This window comes from Pinus tabuliformis, chromosome 9 (genome assembly GCF_031772625.1).
Source record: "Pinus tabuliformis cultivar Carrire ecotype Pingquan chromosome 9, CPIR1, whole genome shotgun sequence".
NCBI classification, from domain to species: Eukaryota; Viridiplantae; Streptophyta; class Pinopsida; order Pinales; family Pinaceae; genus Pinus; species Pinus tabuliformis.
This window is the reverse complement of record NC_142307.1, coordinates 404,900,452-404,924,831: the sequence shown is the minus strand read 5'-3', so window position 1 is coordinate 404,924,831 and position 24,380 is coordinate 404,900,452. Positions and strand designations below refer to the sequence as shown.

Sequence of the window (24,380 nt, the reverse complement as noted above, 5' to 3'; positions counted from 1 at the left end):
TGTTCTTCACGTTAGATTATTAGTGTTCTTCTTCATCAAACAGTAACCAATGCATGAACATAAATACACAAGAGACACATCATGTAGGCTAATAAGATAAGGCCAAAACCTCCCACAGTTTGAGAGGAAAACCCGCACAAATTGTTCTTATAGAGATTCCAATTGACGAATACCAAGACCAAGACCCTTGACCTATTAGCCACTCCAAAACCAAGACATTGCTTCTCTTGACTATCCTTTCTTCTTCGTGATTCGTGCTTCACTTCGACCTTCTTTGCATCTTCACATCACTGCCTTATCAAGATTCTTTCATTATTGTCTTCAAGATCTTCTTCTCACTGTCATGTCCTTCATAGTATAGAGATGTATGACTGTGGTTCCCTACAAACTGTCTCATCTTCTTTGTTGCTACTAAAACACGAACTGTATAGAGATCTGAATTCCTTCAGACACTATTATGAATATAATTCATAACAAGTAAATAAATGTAGATATTAAATAATTAAATATTGATTATGTTAAATAGTCATTAAATTAAGTGAAAAGGCATGTCTAAAAGACATGCCCAGTCACAAAAGGACACCTGCTTAGGTATATATGCGGGTCCTCATTGTAACATTTGATCATCACTTGTACAATTTTATATATAATAAATTATTATTACAAATACTTTTGTATATTTTTACATTCAACCCTACAAGCTATCATTTTTTATGCTTCAAACACCCAATCTCTTCTTCTGTCTGATAGACCGAGCTCTGTTCTCACAACCGAATCATAGAGATGCTCCACTGATCATCATCACCGAAAACTCAAAGAGGATATCCGAAATCTGTTGACCATAGATTAATCTTTGTTGTCATTGTAATCTACACTCAAGAGGATCTGAATTCCTTTCTCCATAGAACTGTGATCTTGTAACCTTCCAATTGTACCTTCCACCGAAATATAGATGATCTGCATTCTTCTGGTGTCCCAAATTCCAATCCACTAACTTTTCAGAGATTTGAAGTACTATTTTGTTCAAATGTGAGGAGCCTAGACTCCTGTATATAGTAGTTCATCCCATATTAAGCCAAAATGACATTACTAATGGATGTGTCTATTGATGTGAGCCGACATGAGATCTTCCACACAGTTTGGAGGCCGACATAGAAGAGGATGGCAAGTGCTCGTCGTTGGAGGGCTATCTAGACATATTCATAGACTCATATATATTGACTCATGCTCAAGAAGAGCTCTTCATACATGACATTGACTCTTTGACTTAATGATAAATCCTAAAGCTCTCAATGGGAGCCACTAACAAATAAAATAATTTTATTACATCATTTACAAAAGTCATAATTACATGTCATTATGAAGACCAAACCTAGTTACACTTTTCAACACTCCCTCTTAACTAGGGAGGTATTCATAATGGTACTTGGTCATTCTCAATCTGAAGAATTTATCATAAGACGAATTCGGATTTGTAACTCATTTGTATAGCATCATATCAACCAGCATTGTTATATAGCAAGGCCTTGATTAATGGCTCTATCTCTCCACAAGATCAAAGCACAATGTTGGTGAGACCAATGATTTATAAGCATACTCATCATTGTCTCTCTTAGAACACACCCCACCCGGGTTCTCCCAGGATATGCTCCATAAGGACTATTCTTTTCTTGGACTCCCCAGTCCCAAAAGAATATCGGTCCTCCAAGACTACTCTTTCATGGGATGCCCTATCTCATCCCACAAGAGCATTGGATGCCAAATGATTGCACAATCCTCCATTCTGTCTTCCCATGTGAAGAAGAACAATGTGTCTATCACTCCTTTTTATACCAAGAGGTTTTATTCCATTAAAGGAATGTACTCATTCCTATCATAGAGGAATTTACCTAAGCTTCCGACTTAGGAATTTCTGAGTTTCTTCCAAGTAAGAAACTTCTTCTCAAGCTCCCTCTTAACCAGGGATCTATAGTAGCTCTTCATGTGGAGATCCTAAAACAATCAGCTGCATGAAGGGCTCCTTTCTTCGATGTCAGGAATTCCTTTAAGGAGTCTTCAACTTTTGGGAACTTCTATATATAGGGCACAGATCATCCATCACTTTTATCCACGAGTTAGTCATGTCCTTAGCTCATCAGAAAGTGAACTATCAGATTTTCCATCTAGCTTTGCTTCATGTCATTCTGCATGCATGCCATATTTCACAGAAGGACACTACATCCTTTTATATGGTCTGCTTGGAAGTCATTCATAGGCCTTCCCGTTGACAATCCTACATAAGCCCAACCAGATGTTAGTTCAAAAATAATCACTGAACACTTCAAATCAGATTTACCTTTGTGATGATCTTTCACGATGACATCTTCCTGTAAGTATCATCATCCTGTATGCAGATTGACACGTCCCACAGATGTTCAGTGTCAAGGGTCTCTATCTTTTTCCGACTTCCATCAGAGCCTTCACATCCTTCGAGGAGATCTTCCAGTCAAATCTTCTTGGACTTCGAATGTTGAATGCCTTCTTTCTTTGTTGCATATTATCACGATCTCTTCCTATCTTTTCATACACTTCATTCCCAGGGGCTTCTAATCAGAGTTCTTCAATCGTAGTCAACCACCTCATACTTCATATGAGGACATATTGTTTTGATTTCATCTAGTGTGACTCATGCCTTTCTGACATTCTTTCATAGAAGGAGATTCTTTTTTATCATGCTTCCCAAAATAGAAGTAGTGATCCTTGTTACCTACAACCATACAACATGACTTTATAATATTAAATACAAGCATACCTTATTTACCTTTAGGTCATCTAGACTTCTTTCAGCAGCTTCTTTGATTGAAAAGATCTTCAACCCCTTGATCTGCTTCATTTCTCATGTCATCATACCATCATCCCATGAACTCCACAAGTTGGAGTTCCTGATGAAACACTTGCTTCCTCTCTAGATCGGTGAATCCTCCAATGAGGATTCCATCTCGCATATCCTTATTCAGCAGATGTTTCCCTTTTGACTGATGTATGATGAGACTTGTCCCAGATGACTTCTTCCTTTGATCTTTCAATGAGGTCAACAAGAGCTATATCCTTCAAAGTTGACTACCATATATTTTGTTCCAACGGTCCTTCATGTTTCCCTATGGTAATGTCACGAGCTCTTGCTTCTAATGCTTCTCTTCCTTGGACTTCTTTCTTTCAGCTTCCTCCATTTCTTCGATGAAATGGACTTCTTTTCTATCCTTCATGTTATTATCCTTCTTAAGCTAAGGACAATCTTTCCTATAATGTTCATAGCAATGAATCTTAGCTATGTTCTTCTTTCCTTTTGACAAAGTGTCTGAATCCTTTCATTTCATCCTTCAACACTTTTGCCATCAACTTGTTTGCTTCTATCTTGCATAGAAATCACAAGTTGTTGAATGAGGTAACCTTCTTATCCTCATGGATATCTATTACCCTGTCCATCAACTAGTGCATTATAGATCAATGATGATTATCTTCTTTCCTAGATCTCGTAGATGAGATCTTATGAAGATATCCTTCATCCTTTGATACCTTTGATTTTGCGTAGACCGCATCTTCAGAGAGTATTCCTACTAGAATATCATATACATCTCTTTGATGTTTCCAATATTGCTATATGAAGGGACCTTTAATAAGAATCCTTTCCATGAATTTGAAGGACACTATTCCATTGATATGCTCAATGACTTGAACTTCTTAGAGGACTATATCTATCCTCCTTTAAAATGCAAGGAATTTTGATGACCCATCCAACTTATAGATCTCCTTACAAACACGAAGTCATTTTACCAAATTGATTAAAAAATGAAAAATACTTACTTGACAAGTGAAGATGAAATCTTCACCTTGATCACTTTGATAATGGTTGAAGAAGATGTATTAGTAATCCCTCTTGGATGATCTTCTTCCAAATGAAAAAGCCTTTCTTCAATAGAAAAGGTTGCTCCTTTTGATGCGGATGATTTGTTGCTTCCTTGGATGATCTTCTTCTAGGACAAGGAGAGGATTCTTGCTTGCTTTATAACTTTGAAAATGGTGACAATGCCTTCTCGCCTTTGATATACTTCGACTCCTCTTGTAGTGTAGATTTGAAATGCTTCTAGGGTTTCAACTTTCTCCAAGATAATGTGATCTTCATCTTTAAAGTCCTTCGAGCTATCTTGCCTTGTAGACAATATGATGAGGGTCTTTGTGGCCTTTTGATGATGACTATAGAAACAAAAGCTATTGTTGTTGTAGATTGCTTCTTCGATCTAGGGTTTGATTCTTCAAGGTATATCTTGATCTTTTGCTTTGATAACCTTCAACTTGCTTTGATACCCTTTGATCCTTGAATGTCTCTTTGATTAGATGCCCTTCCTTTAACTTCAGCAACTTAGCTCTGGTACCATGTTAAGAAATCTAGGGCATTAGTGTTAGTTGATTTCTCTTCCATTAGTGACTGATTGTGAATGCTTTTTACTTCTTTAGATTAGGTTCTTCTTCGTGTTAGATTATTAGTGTTCTTCTTCATCAAACAGTAACCAATGCATGAACATAAATACACAAGAGACACATCATGTAGGCTATAAGCTAGGGCCAAAACCTCTCACTTTTTGAGCAGAAAACCCGCACAAATTCTTCTTATAGAGATTCCAATTGACGAATACCAAGACCAAGACCCTTGACCTATTAGCCACTCCAAGACCAAGACACTGCTTCTCTTGACTATCTTTTCTTCTTCGTGATTCGTCCTTCGCTTCAACCTTCTTTGCGTCTTCACATTACTGTCTTATCAAGATTCTTTCATCATTGTCTTCAAGATCTTCTTCTCACTATCATGTCCTTCATAATATAGAGATGTATGATTGTGGTACCCTACGAACTATATCATCTTCTTTGTTGCTACTGAAACACGAACTGTATAGAGATCTGAATTCCTTCAAACACCCAACGTCTTCTTTTGTCTGATAGACCGAGCTCTGTTCTCACATTCAAATCATAGAGATGCTCCACTGATCATCATCACCGAAAACTCAGAGGATATCCGAAATTTGTTGACCATAGATTAATCTTTCTTGCATTGTAATCTACATTCAAGAGCGATCTAAATTCCTTTCTCCGTAGAATTGTGATCTTGTAACCTTCCAATTGTACCTTCCACAGAAATATAGATGATCTGCATTCCTCTGGTATCCTAGTTCACCGAAATTTCAGAGATGCAAAGTACTATTCTGTTCAAATGTGAGGAGCCTAGACTCCTATATATAGTAGTATGTTCCATATATTAAGCTAACATGGCATTACTAATGGATGGGTCTATTGATGTGAGCCGACATGAGATCTTCCACACAATTTGGAGCCCGATGTAGAAGAGGATGGTAAGTGCTTGTCGTTGGAGGGCTATCTAGATTCTAGACATATTCATAGACTTGTATACACTAACTCATGCTCAAGAAGAGCTCTTCATAGATGACATTGACTCTTTGACTTAATGATAAATCCTAAAGCTCTCAATGGCAGCCACTAATAAATAAAATTTCTTGCTCATGAAACCCATGAAGCAAGGAATACAAAAATAATTTTATTACATCATTTACAAAAGTCATAATTACATGTCATTATGAAGACCAAACCTAATTACACTTCGAACACATCGAGCATCATCAAGACATTAAGAATCTAGGTAATGAGCAAGAGGACGAGTCCTCCTTGGGTCCACATGATGAAAATGATGATTTTGAGGACACATGCGCTGGGATGGATAAGTTTATGGAAAGTGAAATTAAGACCAACCTTACCTTACCATTAGCTCCTTGGAAGATGACATTGAAGGTTATTTCCACATTGAAAAGGAGAAATGGGAAATTGTTGGTCCTCAATTTGATTATGCTCCCATTTACGACACTGACAAGGAGGGTGAGGATGAGATTGGTCTTCCCTTCCCCTCAGGCACTATTTATGATGACATACCCATTGATACCCTTGCAAAGGAGAACCTTCATTTTCCTTTGCATAAAGAGGGGCAATTGGAAGTAATCGATTTTCCTTTTAGGAGAGACACGATCTTTGATACTAAGGAAATCGATAAGGCTCCTACTTCTCCTGAGTATGATTCTATGTTCAAATCACTTGAGCCTTTAGATTATGACTTTGGGAAAGCACAACCCGTTGAATACAATATTTCTTTCTCCCTTTTTCCTATTGGTCATCATCTTGAGCCTTCATCAAGTGATTCCCTCACCCTTGGTCATATGATCTCAAGTAACTGTCAGCGTTCCCTCCTCCCGAGTATGGTGTCAAGGAAAAGCCCTTCATTGATTATACTTTTCCCCCTTGATGCACCCTCAGAGTTTTGATCACTCCATAATCTCCCCTCTCCAGTGAAATCACCATGTGCAACTTACTCATGTTTCTCCATCTCATCGGCCTCCCTTTTCTACTAATCATAACATGATGGTCATAAGCCATGACATAAATAATAAGGAGATATGCCAAAGATTGCCATCCATCAAAAGCTTATGAGCTTGGTCTGTATTTTGGTTGCAAGAGAAGATCTCGTGGACTAGATTACATCCTTTTCTTACCTCTTCTCACATAACCATCCATGTCTGGGCATCATGTTTTCCCACCTCCTGCCCGCAGCATTCTCCATGTGTTTGGGTTTGCATTCGCTTTGGGATTTGTTGCATAAGTAATCATAGAGGCAGGCATATTTATATTGACTTGATAATATGTTGGTTGCACTGGCTTTATGATTACAGTTAATAATAGCTTCGTCATATGTATGGTAGGGTAGGATGCATTGCATGATGATATTTGCATTGGAATTAACATCATATGATATTTCTCATGGTAGATATATGCATATTTGCATATTTTATTTGTTTGTTGATTTTATGGCCCAACATTTAACATGTGCGATCATGATACGCCGCAAAAGCATGTTGCCCCATGTTTTTCATCTAGTATATGTGCAGGTAACAAGTTTATGGTAACCAAGAGATTGTTGGAGCTCTTGTGACCTCCCGTTCGAGTAGCTTTGCCCACTTCGAGAGAGATCACGTCCAGTTGGAGCTAGATGTTACCCACCATTTTGTAGGTGATATCCCTAGAAGAAAAAATTTCTCCAAGATGGTCCTCAGCCGAAAGCCAGCAGCCCCTTGCAGCCACCAACTAGCTCATTGTGCAATTTCTATGCCGCCTGAGCCAGCCATGTGGTCCCTCGCCCATCTGTCATGATCATATGTTAAAAGGTGGGCCTCCTGAACCTAAAGGTATGCCTTGTCATTTGGTAACTGAGTATTGTAGTTTGCTTATCATGGACACTTTTGGGCATGCATTAATTGGGGGATTCAGTGTAAAGAATGGGCTAGGTCTGTGCTCTTGTCCCATAGACCCATTTTGGATATTAAACTTGGATTCTAGTCTCGTGGGATCTATTTTACTAACCATTTGGCTTTAGGGATGGTATTTCACAAGAAACCCTTATTTTGGTTACGTGGTCTCGCTCCCTTATCTGCATATATTACCCCCATTCCACTCATTATTACCCCATTCATCATTTCTCCCACCTAGGTCCACATTCCTCCATTGGGTCCACATAAGGCTAGCTCACCCCTTCCCCTTGCCCACACCTTGGGTTAGGCCTGGAATGATAACCTGGAGGTTGATATAGCTAAAAATAAAAATAAAAGCATATTTGGCCACATTCAATAGGAAAATGTACCACAAAATGCAAAAGATGGTCAGGACAAACACATTTAGCACGTGGGCAAAAGCCAAAACATGAGCTCTACCCCATCATCATGGGCATCATCTTGGTTCCTACAAGTTCTATGAACCTCCCTCATCATATAGGAACCCATGATTGTCCCAACCCCTGGTGGGCAATGAATCACCCTACCATTAAAGGGGGTCCTCATTGCAATATCTTATGTGTTATGCTCTTACCCCTTGAGCCCCAAGAAATTAATCAAAGAAAATCATAAAAAGGCAAAAAGCATCAAAAAAAGGGTGGAAAAATCAAGGTCGAGGCACCTCATGTACCACAATTGCTCCCTCCTATACATTATGAACCCAATTGTGGGCTTCCCTTTTATTAGCTACCCTTGTACCCCAGCATGTGGCCCAAGGCTGCCCCCTCTCATCCCCTACTTCATTCACCTATCTATCACATGCCACCACCTTTTGAAGGATGTACCTTAAATATATTATCCCCTTTAGAAGTAGAAACCACCTAATAAAATACTTGGTCAACCCCATTTGGAGTTTAGGAGATATTAGCACATCTTGAAGCCCATTATGGAAGGGCAGGCCATTATGAAGTCCCCACCTATGGTCCAGGACTGGTAAGCTCATTTACTCGATTTCTCTAATGACTTGTACTAGAAGGCTAGGGGACGCATTGGATCTTATGCAATATTGCAGATGGTCTTGATCTGGGTTTGGTCTCCCTATACACGTTCCTAATCCTCGAAAGGGCTACATTGGCACATTTAGGGTGTGTGTCGAGAGCCATGGGCCTCCATAGCAGTAGACAGCATTCCATGGATCCCTGAAGATGGTCAGAGATGCTCGAGATACTCTTATTGGACGAGGAAGATGCACCTGGTGCACCTTTGCACAGTCAACCCCATAGATGTACCATGCACTTGGAAGCTAGCCTAGGACTTGTAGGATGATGTGGCATCCCCTACACCATCATCAGAACCCTTGCAGACGATCTACATGCATCTTCGACTCATTTGGAGATCCATGACTTTATTATTGTGCCCCCACGCCCATTGGGACCACCACAGGTTTATTGTTTGGATAATAAGGGGCCAACCCCTTGTCCATCGCTTTTGAGGGTCCTACTCTTCATTATGGTACCCATGGACCTCATCAAGCCTCTTGGAGGACCCTACGAAATGCATTATTCATCATCTGACCTATTAAGAGGCTTATTCTTTCATTTGTGAGTTGGTTTGATGGGCTTGTCACCATTATTAGCTAATAGCATATTATTTTATTTTTCGGGCTTATGTGGGCCAAGGAGAGTAATTTGAACTCCTCATTAGTGTATAAATACAACTGAGATGAGTTCATTTGCTCATCATCACAATGGATTGGATCTATTCTCTCTCTTGAGAGCTTTGAACTTTTTCTTGGAGGACGAATTGGAGCTTTATGGATGAATTTTGATGTGTGGATTTCGTTTATCTTGACTTGGAGCTTCTCTATTGTCAAGATGTGGATGGTTGGATATCTTCTATTACATGTAAGTACATGTTTTTAATGTTGTACTTGTTTTACTTTTGTCATGTACATTGGATTGGAATTTTCTCTATTTTTAGGGCTAATTGCTCCATGCATTTACTGCTTAAATTGCGGAATTTTGTCTCTATATAGCATCTCTCAATGCATGGGCCATGTAATTTGAATGAAATTTTCTAGGGATAATTCTATCAGTGAATTCATCTTGATAAGCCATTTCCTTTTGCAAGTCAAAGTATAAAAGTTGTAAGATTAGTTCCCTTTGCCCTAGAAGGCTAGCGAGGTAGTCTTAAGGCCTACTTGACTAAGAAACGAAGTCTTCATTCATATTTATCATAGACTCCATTCTCCCAAGGCTAAGGCACTGATCTACCAAGAGGTGGTCACCCTAAATCAATCCTTTTTTCACTTTTTCCTAGGTCTAGCTAGGTTGGGTCACCTAGGGCATCATTTTCCCGACAAAATAGCCCTCCAAAAAGTTCGATCTCCTAGTATCCCCTACGTTGGTGTCTCCTCAAGGCCTCCTCCAATTTCGAAGCCATTCTGACGATGGAGTTGTGAGGAAAGCCAAGCCCTAGCTCCAAAATGAAACTTTTCCCTAGTATACCAAGGCTAGTGCCTCATAGGATCAAATCAATACCTTTAAGTGAAAATCCTTTCTTTGATCCTTTCCCCCTTCATGTATGGGTTAAGAAAATCGTTGGTCGATAAACTCTTACCTCCTAACCTAGGCTAGGTCCACCTGGTCCCGTGTGGTCCCATTCCTTTGAAAGGGAAATTCTTCAAGAACCATCCGAGATACCAATTTCAATGAGGATTTCAAGGATTAGGAAACTCTCTCACAAGTCATATTCCCTTAAGCCTAACCCTCAAATCTTCCCATCCTTCTCCTAGAAGACATTGTACCTTGCTTAGAAAACGAGCAAGCTCCATTCTTCAAACTCTTCTAAAAAGGGATTATTTGGGTCACTCTATATCCATTTGTCGTTTTATCCTTCAATTGTGACTCCATATATATCAGGTCTCCTCCCATCAGTGAAACTCCATAAATAGTAGGGAGCCTTAGCTGAGGTGACAATGGGCTAAGTCTCCATTTGTTGCCCTTGGTCTAGCATTTGCCCCCTTTATGTCCCTTGCTAGTTTGAGCGGTAACAGTACCCACCTGACAAATATCCAGGTGTCATCTAGGCTTCTTGCGAAGACACAAATTCAAGGATATAATTCATCATCATCAGGGATCCAAATGTCAATTACCAAGAAACTAACTTATCAGAGACCTCAGTGCCATCCAAGACACCTACTTATCACAAATCCTACTTATTGAAGACACCTACTTATCACAGATCCTACTTATTGAAGACACCTACTTATCACGGATCACTTGTGATGTTTATGTGCTCTTATTAGCTTCTTTTATATACTATTTTCATCAAGTAACTACCAAAACATAAATCTATGTTGTAGGAAATGCTAGCCAGGAGCACGTTTCATCCTAGAAACGGAAATGAAACGCTGAAACGCATTTGGTACTAGCCTGAAACGCGTTTCAAGCCGTACTTGAGCGTTTCACGAGGCTAAAACACGGCCCATGTAGCCTAAAACCAATGTTGTTAAAAGCGCGATCGGGATTTAATCGGCGCCGGGAAAAAAGCGGAAAAAATCGACAAAAGCGGGAAAAAAGCGGAAAAAAGCGGGAAAAAAGCGTTTGGCACAAAAATATTCATTTTTTTTCATTTTTTTTCAATTTTTTTAATATCTAAACCATCTACAACATAAAATAAATACATTGACACATAAATATGATAAAAAAACTAATATATAAGATGTTTAATATCATTTCTAGCGCTAAAATCACACATAACATTGAATCATGTCCTGAATAGTAAGTCCTGAGTCCCAACTCAGCCTCAAAATATCAACAAAAAATATGATAATGTATCTCATCATGTCATAATGTCATATACAATAAAATGAAAGTCTAATCCTATTGATTTCCTCTGCCCCTCTTGCGAGAAAATGGCACAACTTTCTCTTTCACTCTAGATGTAGAAGCTGGTGCCTGTGCTGGTGGAAATGGCAGTGGAGTCTGACGTGCTCTAGAAGCTGAAGAACTAGTAGTAGCAGCGACAGGAGGCTGAGGTGGACGGAGACCACGTCCTCTACTGGTGGTAGTGGTAGCCCGGGTAGGCGGTGTCACCTCCTCCTCCTGCTCCTCCTCCTCCACCTGCTCCTCCTCCTGCTCCTGCTCCTCCTCCTCCTCCTCCTCCTCCTCCCCCTCATCCTGCACTAACCAATCATCAGTGGGATCCATGAGAGGCCTCTCGGTCTCAACCCTCCATTCAGCAGTGGTGTCAATCCCATCCAATGAGATGGCTTCCGTATCAGGTGTCTTCTCTAGTTGTCTCACCCACAATCGAAGATTGTAGTAGACATAGACCATGTCATTAAGTCTATGGGACTCCAACCTGTACAAAGTTCATGAAATAATAATTAATAATTAATATTATAAAAAAAATATTGTTTAAAACTTTAATGAATTCAAAAATTTATTTGGAAATTTGCAATATTTTAAATGTTTAAGTGTTAACCTATTGCGCTTCTTGTTGTGTATTTTTTCAAATACACTCCAATTGCGCTCACATCCCGAGGAGCTGCATGTTTGGCTGAGGATGCGTACGGCAAGCTTTTGCAAAAGGGGTACTCTGACACCATACATCTTCCACCATGCGTCTACAACAAAATTACAAATAAAATTTTAAATAAACATAAGAAAAAAATGGAATTTGAAGAGACAATGAAATTTGAAACAAAGTTACAAAGTACAAAGTTCAAACTAAAAAATACCTGGCATTTTAATCGTCCTATCAGTGACAGCCATCTCAAAGCCAAATGTGCCACCTGACATCTTATATGTCTCAATTTGTCTAGAGATCTCTATACGTTCTTCTGGAGATCTCACCATCTTCTGGACACAGGTTAATAATCCTTCCACGACCTCAACATCAAAATCAAACCCACATGCATAAGAAAATGCAGGGTTCAGGAAAAGCCCAGCAGCATGAATGGGACGATGGAGTGTGTTGTTCCATCGCTCATCAATGACTTCCCATAGAAGGAGTTGTCTCTGAAACTCATCATCTCCCTTATCATCATAGTAGGACCGAATGGCTTCTTTGGCCCTGTCCATGGCTTCATACAAATAGCCCATTGCGGGCTTCTCACCATCAACCAACCGAAGAACCTTTACCAAAGGTTCAGTAACAGCGCACACCTCCTGCACTCCCGCCCAGAAGTCTTCCTGGTATGAAACTAGTCTGCACACGGCCTCTCCTTCTGGTTTGCGGCTCATTGACGAAGCACGCCACTCCTCTGAAAGAAACATTCTCTTCAAATCCCACATAGAATTCAAGAGGGATTGAAGAGATATGAAACTCGTCGCAAACCGTGTAATGGCGGGGCGCACCAACTCTTTGTTGTTGGTGCATTTTCTCATCAAGCTAAGCACAGATGTGTGATTGTAAATAAATTTTGTGATGCTTTTTGATGAGTCAACAATCTCTTTGACAAAGGGAATTTTCCCTATGTCCTCTAACATCAAATCAATACAATGGGCAGCACAAGGTGTCCAAAATAAAGTAGGATGCCTGTCCATAAGCATTCTACCAACAGCAACATAATTTGCAGCATTGTCCGTTATGACTTGGACAACATTTTCTGCACCCACCTCCAAAATAAACACATCCAGCAAATCACATAAAGTTCTTGCATCTTTGATTTGATGAGTTGCATCAATAGATTTGATAAACATAGTCCCCTTGGGACAACTAACCAAGAAGTTTATAAGGGTTCTCCCCTTTTGGTCAGTCCAACCATCTGACATAACAGTGCATCCTGTTTGTGCCCATGATGCCCTAAAATCCTCCAATCTTTGGGTGCAGTCACGCTTTTCATCTTGAAGAAGCCGGCCTCTGAAATCATGAAGAGAAGGGATTTTGTACCCCGGGCCAACACTGGCAATAGCATCAACAGTAGGTTGGAAAAATGGATTATTCCTTATAATGCTGAAAGGAATATCACTCCAGAGGAGAAATTTTGTCATCAACCTGTCAGCTTGTTCTTTTTCAGTTCTTTTTAGCATTGAACCGATAGTTGGTTGTGAACCAGGTGTGGTTCGAGGAACAAAATATGATGATGCAGCTACCGGATTGACTGACGCTGCAGTAGAACCAGTGCCACTTGGCCCACTTCCTTCAGCTGACCTTTTTAGTTGCCTTTTGAGTTCTTCTTTGGCCTCTCTAGTGTGCTCTAATTCTCCCAATGCTCTCATGGCTCTTTAGATAATTTCAGCAGTTGTATTTAGACAGGGCCCCACATCATGTCCAGGGATTTGTGCAAGGTGGAACTTCAACCTGTACACCCCCCCGAATATCTCTTTTCCACACAACTTGCAATACAAGTTTTGTCTATCATTCGGAGTTTTAGGTTCACCATATTCCCAGAAAGGATCCAATTTCCTTGGCATGTTTGTTTTTGAATTTTGAATTTGCAAACCTATGGAAAAATAAGGATTAGGAAATAGGAATTTAGGATTACATAATACAAATTACAATTTAGCATTTACAAAATTACAAGTTAATTATTTCCAAAATCCCAATTTCCAAACCCAAGTTACCCAACCAAATGCCAATGGCAAATGCCAAAAAACAATGAAAATTCAAAAAAAATAAACAATGTTTAAAAAAAATGAGAAAATAAAAATAAAAAATTGGTTCTCATAGTCATAACCAATTTCCCATCCCAAATCAATGAAAAATTACAAAAAATTCTTTAAAAACAATGAAAAACAAAGTTTTTATAGAAGCAAAACAAAAAAAAATTAATCTACATACCTTTTTTATGGACAAATTGGTGATCTTGTCTTGGATTTCTCCTAAAACCACTTGGATTCGCTCCCAAATTCGACGGAAACCCTTCAGCTCCTCTCCCTCACCTCTTCTCCTCCTCCTCCGCGCGCAGACAGCACAATGACATAAAAAAAATCGTTTTTTGCCTATTAAAAGCCCGCTGCCCCGACCATCTGCGATTTTTTCCATAAAAATCGCGATTTTTTCCGAAAAAATCGGTATAAAAAAAAGGCCGCGATTTTTTGGTATAAAAATCGCGATTTAAGCGGGTAGGGGAAAAAATCGCAATTTTCCGATAAAATCGCAATTTTATCGCGATTTTAACAACACTGCCTAAAACACATTTCATCCGTAAGGTCGCGTTTTCGGCCAAAAAGGTCGTTTTTTTTTTCTTTTTTTTTCTTTTAACTTTTTTATTTGGTGATTAAATTAATTTGTGAATGTTTCTAGATGTCTCTCACAAGTTATAAAAAGACTCTCACCTCATTCCCTCATCATACGAATTAAGCAAGTCATTTCACTTGGAAAGGGGCGATTTTAGAAAGGAAAAAAGAGGATTTTTTATATAAAGGTTGATTTTAGATCTATATTTATAATAAACCTCGTTTACCAAGATTTATTTTCGATATCACTACTTTCATTATGTGATCATATATATATATATATTTCCCCATTTCCAAAATTTGGGGGCGTCACATTTTGTACCCATACCCGTTTCCCCATATCGTGCAACTTAGACATAAATGCATGAAGATCAAAACAACAAGGACACAGGATGTAGGCTCTCAGTCAAGCAAAAAACCCTCTCCTAGGGGAAAACCCAACCAAAATCTCCTCTTCTTTAGAACCAAATCAAATGAGATAACCAAGACCTCTAAACCAATAGTAGGTCCTCCATCCACCAAGTTAGCCTTTCAACTATCCTTTCTTCATCAAGACAAAGATGCCCAAGTCAACAAATTGTTATACCATCAAAGTCAAACCAAGTCAATGCAAACTTTGCTCCATTCAAGATCTCAGCCTTCCTTTTATCTCTACAACTTTTGTACCCTCGACCCTGTTGTTCTATCTCAGACTTTTTCACACGTGTGACAAACAAAGAGAAATTTTGATCTGTCTAGGCTTGACAAAATGCTCCTTCCTTTCTCGCATGCATTCTTCTTCTTTGGCAATAGGTTTAGACCTTTTTCTATATTTTTCACACTCTCTTTCTTCACTTCAATTTCAGATCGAATACTTCTTTATGATGCTTTTCGATAGGTCGAGTGCCTTGCCCATTTGTAGAGGTTGAATCACTCTTAATAAGGCCGACATGAAGGATCTTGAGGCCGACATGGAGAGGACGTGGGCCAACTTGGTGGTGGTGGTGTAAATGACCATTTTACATAAAAATGATTTTTCTTCTTTGATACAAAAGGCCCAATAAGGGTCTAGAACATGATGACAAGTATAATGAATGGAGCAATTTTGCAACTAGTGTCTACTTAAAAAAAGATACTACTCCCTTTGATGAACTAAGGGCTCAATGTATCTTGGAAGAAACAAGAATAAAGGCAAAGGATGACATTGAATCCAATGAAAAGTCTTAAGTCTTTGTTGTCAAATTCGAGAAGAAGAAAAGAAAGTTTGGAAAGTCCAAAGGAAACCCATATATGTCCAAGATACAATGCCTTGGATGCAATGAGTATGGACATTTTAAGAGGGATTGTCCAAACAAGAAAACCAACAAAAGGAAGGAAAGAAGTGGAGCTCACATACATGAAGAAAGGGAAGAAGCTGAAAGGTGGGGATCCCAAGGATCTATACTATTAAAGGGAAGCTTCATCTCTATTAGGTTCATTTGTAATTTGTCTTGCTTTTATTAGAAAGTAAAAGTTAGAGTAGCATGCATTATTGTATTCTCTTGAAGAGTCTTCATTTTTGTGGCATCATGAAAGGAAGCATGGCATCATAGAAGGAAGCATATGATAGTAGACGAATTTGGAAGAAGTCATCTAGCTAACAAGGATGAGAAGATTTGGCCCATCTTGCACATCACAATTCATCAAGTATTTTCTAACATAATGTTAGAAGTAGTCATCTTGTAGAAAGGATCATCAAGATCCTCAATAAGTACCATCATTTATGGAAGGTTCTTTAAAAGATGCATTCAGTCATGACATGACTAATATATGTTCCATTTAGTATGGAAACAATAATCTTGAAGGATGAAGGGATGATGATGGTCAAGTTGCAGTTTCAAAGGCAGAATTGAAGTCTTTCTCCTCTTAGGAAGGGAAGCTTATCTTCGATAAGGATAAGAAGGAAACTTATTCAAAGGAAGGATGGCTAGATGGTTAAAGGTATGCATGTCTTCAGTAACTCTTCTCTAGAAGGTATAATGCATGTCTACTTGCAGAAATAGTTGGTCGTAAAAATATGCTTGGTAACATGTGCATGAGAAGTCTTCCATACGGTTACTTGATGCTTGGAAAAAGGAGTTGGTATGCTTTGGAATAACAAGACTCTTCCATAAGATGACATGACTTAAGACATGATATTAATCAATATCAAATATAGTCTCCTAAAGAAAGAAATAAGACATGATATTAATCAATATCAAATATAGTCTCCTAAAGAAAGAAAGGGAGTTGAAAATGACAAACTCCAAGGAAGAAGATACTGTAGCTTGTTGATTAGTTCATTCCATGGGTACTTTGATTAAAAGTAAAAGCATGGAGAAGGAACTTGTTACGATATGGAGACATACCATGCATAAGGATGTTGATCTCAAAGAAACAATTTCGTTACCTGGAAGAATGTTGCAAAAAGGCATAATGGCAGTTGAGGCAAGTGTATCTGCAACTATTTGTTTTGAACTCAATTCAAAGTATACATGGATTGAGTGGATAGCTCTAGTAATCCTTGAAGGATTAAAGATGTCTACATATCTTGGGATTGAAAGGTAGCCGTACAAAAAGATAACCCGATGTTCATGTTTCAATGACGAAAAAGATCACTTCATGATTAGAGGGAGCTATGACTAAGCTCTACTTTGATTGGCTCAATATAATACCTTTATTGATGATGACCAGAGGAAAGAGATATGAGAAGGTTGATGGCCTCAACCCTGTCACAAATTGAAGAAAAGGTTTGGCTCCATTACATCCAGAAAAATAAAAGCTCAATATGATGAGATGCAAAGGGGAGGAAGAGCCATGCAACTGCTACTTGAAGAGACCATGAAGAACCAGAAGTTGATGTATTGATAAAGACACGTGGTTAAGACTTCCCAAATGAAAGGAAGTAAGAAATCTCCTCTATACTTGAGAGGGAATAAGAAGTCTCCTTAAAATGTTTGAGAAGGACCAAGGATATATTCCCTAAATCAAGAGGGAATGAGGATCTACTTTTTAGTTGAGAGGGAGTGATGTTAGACATCATATTCCCCATGTATCATGCACTAGACCAGGACTACCAGTCGTAAGTCTAGTGAAGGCACTAGGAAGGAGAATGGAGGATTGGATAAGCATCTAAGATTGATACTCCTTGAGGATAAAGAATCCAAAATAGGAAGTAGGCCAACACTTTTTGAGGATTGGATAGGGTATCCAAGACAAGAGTGGTCGTAAAGGACCCATATTCTTTGAGGATTGGAAATCCAAGAAAAGAAGTCCTAAAAGGACATACCTAGTGAACATCTGGAGGGGTATGTGCCTTAAGAGGTAGTGTGGTGTCTCGTGTAAAGCCTCCTAGCATTATGCTCTGATATAGATAGAGCTTGTTAGTTAAAGGCCTTGCTATGTTGACAATGTTGGTTATAATGTTGATGCTTAAGAATGGCTTATCATTCCAACTCTTCTTATGAGAATATTTCAGTTTGAGAGAATCCTTGTATCGATTTTACAATTATTAATACTTACCTCCCTAGTTAAGAGGGAGTGTCGGAAAATGTAACTAATTTCGGTCTTCATAATTGTCATTGTACTCATGTCATTATGTATATCTTATGTAACAAGCAAAAGAAGAAAGAAAAATATTATTTTCAAGCATGGGTTTCATGCTCCATTTGATTGGTCAATTAGGTCAAGCATACATTTTATGCTTCTAGGGTTTGTCAAGTCAAAAGAATATTTGTCATGAGTCAAGAGAGTCATTATCATTTGTATAAGACCCATTTGGGCAAGTTGTAACATGTAAAAGATATTATTTTTGTGTCTAGAAAGTCATTTGTAACCTCCAAGACCAAGTCGGCCTTGCTAGAGGAAGTTGGCCTAGAAGAGGCCTAATTCAACCTCATGAGAAGCATATATATAGAAGGAACTTCACCCTCATTAGCACACAATCATCTCATCTTCGATATGCAATAAGAAGCAAGAAGAAAGAGGAAGTGAAGGTCTACGAGAAGGAAGAATCTCAAGAAGAAACCAAATTTTAACTTGTGTACACATTTCTACTCACACGTGTGAGAAAGCTAGGGTTTCTGCAGTCCACTAAGGACCAAAGTTGCAAGTCTGAATTTCAAACTTGAGGTAGAGAGTCGAAACTGTAATTTGGAATAGATTGGAGGAGGTTTGACCTTTGTTGACTTGGTTGATCTTTGACTTTTTGGAAGAGACTTTTGGAGGGTTGACTTGGTGCTTGGAGGAGGTTTTGGTCTTGAAGTTTGGGTCTTGGATTTTTCATTTGATTTGATTCTATAAGAAGAGAAGAAATTATTTCTAGGTTCTCCCCTTAGAGGGGTTTTGCCCTGGCTTGGAACCTATATTTTGTGTCCATTGTCTTTCTTGATCTTCATGGTCTATGATCTTGATAATTGTTTGATGAAAAAAAATTAACAAAGAATAACAAGAAGATAACATAAATTCACAAGCTTTTATCAAGTATAAAGAGAATTGTTTTAATAGCTGCCCCTACTTGATTCTCCAACAGATATTTGATATTAGATGTTCATGTACGTATCAAGAAATTAATAGTGACTAGCGAGTAGTCTCCCCATGGTTAGGGATGAATGTAATAATAATAAAATCCAGAAATATCTACAATTTGGACAAATATACATCAGCCTGCCGCTAGAAATGATTAGAGAAGATCAGGAGTTGTGGTTTTCATATCCACAACCATCCTAAATGCTAACAGCGGACATATGAAAATAGTGTAGCCTAATTATTCAAGGTTTTAACATTTTTTGGGCATGTTTTCTGGTTGATTTTGCCCAAAATCCGACAGGGATTTGTTGGAATCGTAAGTTTGCATCGTGTAATCTACACAATCTGAGTGCCCTATGATTTTTTCATGATGTTGAATCCATCTATGCATTCAAAAACACATTTTAAATAACGAAAAATCACAATCTCGTCAAAAATTGTATCATTGGATTCCAGCCAAAAAATTCAAAACATCAAATAGTTAAATTGCTCCAATAAAAATGTATGTGTCGATATAGTGATTGCTTGTAGGAACAAACATTCGGTTTAAGTACCAACAAAAAGCTAGAATGAATAAATCAGAACAAAGACTAGGACTTGTGGCCCCTAGGATCTATCTCACAAGATTCAAACTTCAGCCTTGAAGTTTGAAATTCAGTGAACCTAAAAAGTGTTTCGAGGTCCATTAAACCTCATCGTTGTTGACCAAGTCCACAGCTCAAGCTTGTAACCTCGTGTCCCAGCTCAAGCTCAATCCTTGCAATTTCCAAGTCCATCATAACATTTTTTAGTTTATTGCCGCCATTGATTTCTTACTATTTTATGTTATATTTCATTTTAATCAACATTATCAGAACCGAAACGGTGATCCAACTAAAAAACCTTGTGGACCGAGAACCAGACCGGAACTGGTAAAAAAACGGAAGAAAAAAAAAACAGTTTACCAAAAACACAAAATATTCATATTTTAAAGAAAAACATATATATTCATGTGCATCTTAAAGAAAAACATATATATTCACGTGCACACTGCATCCATATGAATCCAAACCATTTATACACATATGCAAAAGTTCTCATTTACATAACATGTAAGGGTTCACATAACCAAAATAGCATCGAGTGCAAAAATCCATCTCTGAACCAAATATACATTAACAAATAGGCTCTAGATGGTGAAGGGTGTACATAACCAAAATACCATCGAGTCCAATCCATCTCTGAACCGAAAATACATTAACAAATAGGCTCTAGGTGGCCTCTAGCATCCAAAAAAATCATCCTACAACAAATGCCTATATATCATCAAATCATTGCCTATATTGGGGTCTTCGCCATCAATATAACCATTTAGGCATTAAAATAAGATAGAAAAAACGTAGCATGTCATGTCAAGCTTTTGTTTGAGTGATGGGTACAATTTTAATAGAGTCATGATAGAGGAGTTCGACAACCAATGCCACTAATATCAAAGTACATAGAAGGCTCGGTGCTATTTATTAAATACTTATACCCTCGTACATGACAAAATCCAATGAAAACATTGCAATCCCCCCAATCCTGAAAAACTGTTAAGTCTACTGGATTTTGAGTGAAATCTAAAATTCTATTTTCTCCATATGAAATCCAATGAGGTTGGAACCACTCTTAAACATCCTGAGTCATTTCATAGTAATGTTAACAATTTAAGTAAAAGGATATTGCATAGCAATACTAGGGACATAGGCTTGATTATTAGGTTGAGGGCCATGAGCTTGAATATTAGGCTAGCCTAGGGGAGAGTAAGAAGTGGGCCAACCAACTAAAAAATCAAAAAAAAAAAAAAGGTAATTTCTTTTTGCACGGAATAGGACCTAAACCCGTTGGTTCAAAGAAATAGGTTGGTTCGATACCAAACCGGCCTATTCCGGTTCGGAACAATTTTGGGCCAAAAAAAGGTCAGACCGGTCAGTTCCACTGGTTCCAATAATACTAATTTTAATATCTATATATGTATATCTATATCTATATATATATATATATAGAGAGAGAGAGAGAGAGGCGAACCTAACATATATGTATATATATATATAGAGAGAGAGAGAGAGAGAAGTGAACCTAACAGAGAACCTCATCCAAACCTCATTGGAAAAATTGAATTCGAACCGAGCCTAATCGTTCCCAAACCTGAACTCAAACCCAAACCGTGTGCAGACTAGGATAGCGAGAAAAGGAGTAGTCTTTTATCAGAGGATGACAACTCTAAGGAAGTCATCACACAGGAGCAATTAAAATTTGGTTCCTCATGAGATGTTCAGATGAGGTGAGGGATTGCTTACATCCTAGGCTACATTTCGATTTATGATCATTTCTCCTGAAGTATGTACAACAGCTGAATAGAAAGAATGGAGAAAATCTAGCATTCTTGTGCAAGAAGAATGGAGGTTAAAGCCAGCATGGCTAGTTATTTTGGGGTGCCTGAGAAAGAGGGTCAGAAAGAGAACTACAACCTTCGGAAAGAGGGGTGGTAGTTCTCTTTCCACTCTCCACAGGTGGTAATTCTCTTTTCGGCTTTCTTCCTCAAACACCTTAAAACTCCTAGCCATGCTAGATTTAACCTCCTTTCTTTCTTCCCCAGTCATGGTGAATATTATCTATTCAACTATTATACATGCTTTAGGAGAAATAGTCATAATTCAGAATGCAGGGCTAGATTGTAAATGTTCCCTCGCCTCACCCAAACATCTCCCAAGGAGCCAAATTTTAATAGCTCCTCCATAATGACTTCCTTAATGTTATCGTCCTCTTAAAAGAACTACTCATCATCCACAAGTCCCAGGCTTTGTTCTAATCTTTCCATTCTAGCTTTTCATCGGCATTTAAACAACAATATGGTAAGCAACAGGGAGAGAAGTCATAGGATCCTAGGAACAGTTCAACTAGGGAATGGGGCTACCAGAGCCATAAACGAAAATGAAATTATACCAGTGTCCACTCATGACCAAAGAAAGGTCAACGGAAATCAAGAGTCAAGAGCACGGTCCATAAAAATAACAAAATAAGAACTGCCTAGCATATCTCCTAAAAAATTAACAAGTCTAGGCAAACAACAACTCTGGGAAATAGGAGAGGAAGAATCGAGAGCAGGGTTAGTAAACATAACAAAATAAGAAGTACCCGGCCTATCTCCTAAAAAATAAGAGGTCTAAGAACAATTCCGAGAGGTAGGAGAGGAGCTGCTCAAGACCTGCCCTGATTGGAACACTTTGGCAAGGTGGATAGCTCGTCTAGGAAGCAGACATTTAACTGCCGCTCATTGCTAGAGGAAAGTGTGGTGTCAATCAAGTGCCACCAGATGGGAACTTGTTGTTGGATAGAAATGAAAATGTAGGCTCCATGACTGGGCCAGACAATAAGAATGGTAGGGAAGGAGGCAAATACTGGGTCCTCTGACCCCAATTTGCTGTTCATTCACCCTGGTCGTTATGCTCAGCGTCAAACTATTATGTGACGTTGTTATAACTTATCAGGTTATGGATCGATGATTGTTTGGAGGCCAATATCTGGACCTTTCTCTCACCCTGCTTACGGGCATTCTATATTTGTTGTTTCTGTCACGGTTGAGTATAAAGGAGGTGGAGGCACAAGAGATAAAACCAGTAAACTTCCCAGTAGTTTTTGAACAACTGAAATTTCTGGTGTATAAGTGATGGAATTAATACTGACCTGGACAACTAATCCAGAGAAAAGTGAGGTATCTACAGTTGGGGTTGGGGACCGGGGTGGGGCTGAGGGTGGGGGTAGGGATAGGATTGAGGACATTCTGTGTGTATAATGGTGCAATAAATCTAGAAGAGGTGCATCGAATACGGTAACTAGCAAAAGCCTACCTAAATCCCGGTTTAATATGCACCTCAAGATTGAATAGGTCGAGGATGAGATGATCGAGGATGCATATCTTGGGTTAAGTATTAGAATTAGAGATATGCAACGTGGAGATGCATATCGGACCCTAGTTTAAATGAGCCTGTGCTAGTGTAATTTTACCACTTGGTACTGCCATGCAATGAATAAATGTCGAGTATTAATATCAGATTTGGAAAAAAAAAATTCAAATTTAAATTATGAGAGAATGAGGAACGATACCTGCTGTTGAGGCAAGAACTGGGGAGAAAAACCAGAAAGCTGACCAGACTGGCCAGAAAGAATCGAGAGATGCCCAGGGCTTGGACCCTGTCCTATCATGCCTGACCTTGTCATTTGTGGCTGTTGTTGATGCTGCAAATGAGGGTTGAAGGGTAATTGGCCATGCCCATAAAGTGGAGGAGGCCTCACTGCAGATGAAGTATACGGAAGCTGGCCAAGACGATTCGCCGAAGAAGATCGATGCATGGAAGAGAGGCTACCCGTTGGGGACTGGCTAGGATTGGAACCCAAATTCTGCTGGGCTTGTAGGGCAGACGGAGGACAAGCAAGCATCTGTTGCTGCTGCTGTTGTCTTCCCATCCCTGGCTTCTGTTGACCTAAAATCTGTGTGTGTCCTAGGTAATTAGGAACACTTGTCCCTAAGTTTTGGGACACCTGCCCTGTATTTTGGGGCACCGACCCTTGACTGGAGGGCAACTGAGTGGCGTTAAGCTGGGGTTCTGCCCCGGCTGGACTACCAACTGAATTGGGCATCATGGAGCCCATGGAGCCCAATGCAGAGGTGGTAGTAGTTGTTGCACCAATATTGCCGCTGCTCCCGTGAACTCCTCCTCCTCCTTGGTTTAACATGTTCTGTGCTGGGGATTCACCACTCATTTTTATTCGATTCAATACGCGGTTTCGCCGAATCTGTTACAGAATTCCACCCATTTCCCTCACCTTGCGAAAGTACAAGCCCTATAAGCAAATAGCGACGGCCTCTCCGCCATTTCTTCGAGTTTTGAAAGCTTTGCTTGGCTGATTGAACTCGGAGAAAAGGGAAGACAAAGCCTAGTCAACCGATGCACTCCGGAGTGCATAAATATATTTTTTAACCTTTTAACGGATCAGAGCAATATTCAAAGTTTCGCAAGACTTGTCTCTTTTGAGGAGGTCTTGTCTTTGTATTTATAAATTTATAGTAGCTCGAGGGCTATCCCGGTAGTATATATTCGCTGCGATTCTATTGTATTGTAATATTTCGCTTGTTTATAAGCAAGCTCAAGCGCTATTGCGGTGGTATACCGTCGTTCCATTTTTATCAATTTATTGTTAGATTTTCCATTTTAATGGGTAAAGATTAGATTATACTAGCATTTGCATTAGAGGTTCCAAAGAAACGTCGTAAGTCGATAGTGCATAT

General features: G+C 39.0%; 1 protein-coding gene across 2 annotated transcripts in view; it reads right to left on the bottom strand.

The window, feature by feature from the left end:
* The window catches only part of LOC149148863 (uncharacterized), a 96,773-nt gene extending 72,649 nt beyond the window's left edge, over window positions 1–24,124 (bottom strand). Inside the window, exon 1 of one of the 2 annotated variants that reach the window (XM_089440822.1) lies at window positions 23,198–24,124. In XM_089440822.1, coding sequence (XP_089296948.1) covers window positions 23,198–23,854 — 657 coding nt within the window. In that variant the 5' untranslated portion in view covers window positions 23,855–24,124. The remainder of the gene's footprint in view (window positions 1–23,197) is intronic. The other variant, XM_089440823.1, reaches the window with a different exon arrangement.
* Between the last annotated feature and the right edge of the window lie 256 nt (window positions 24,125–24,380).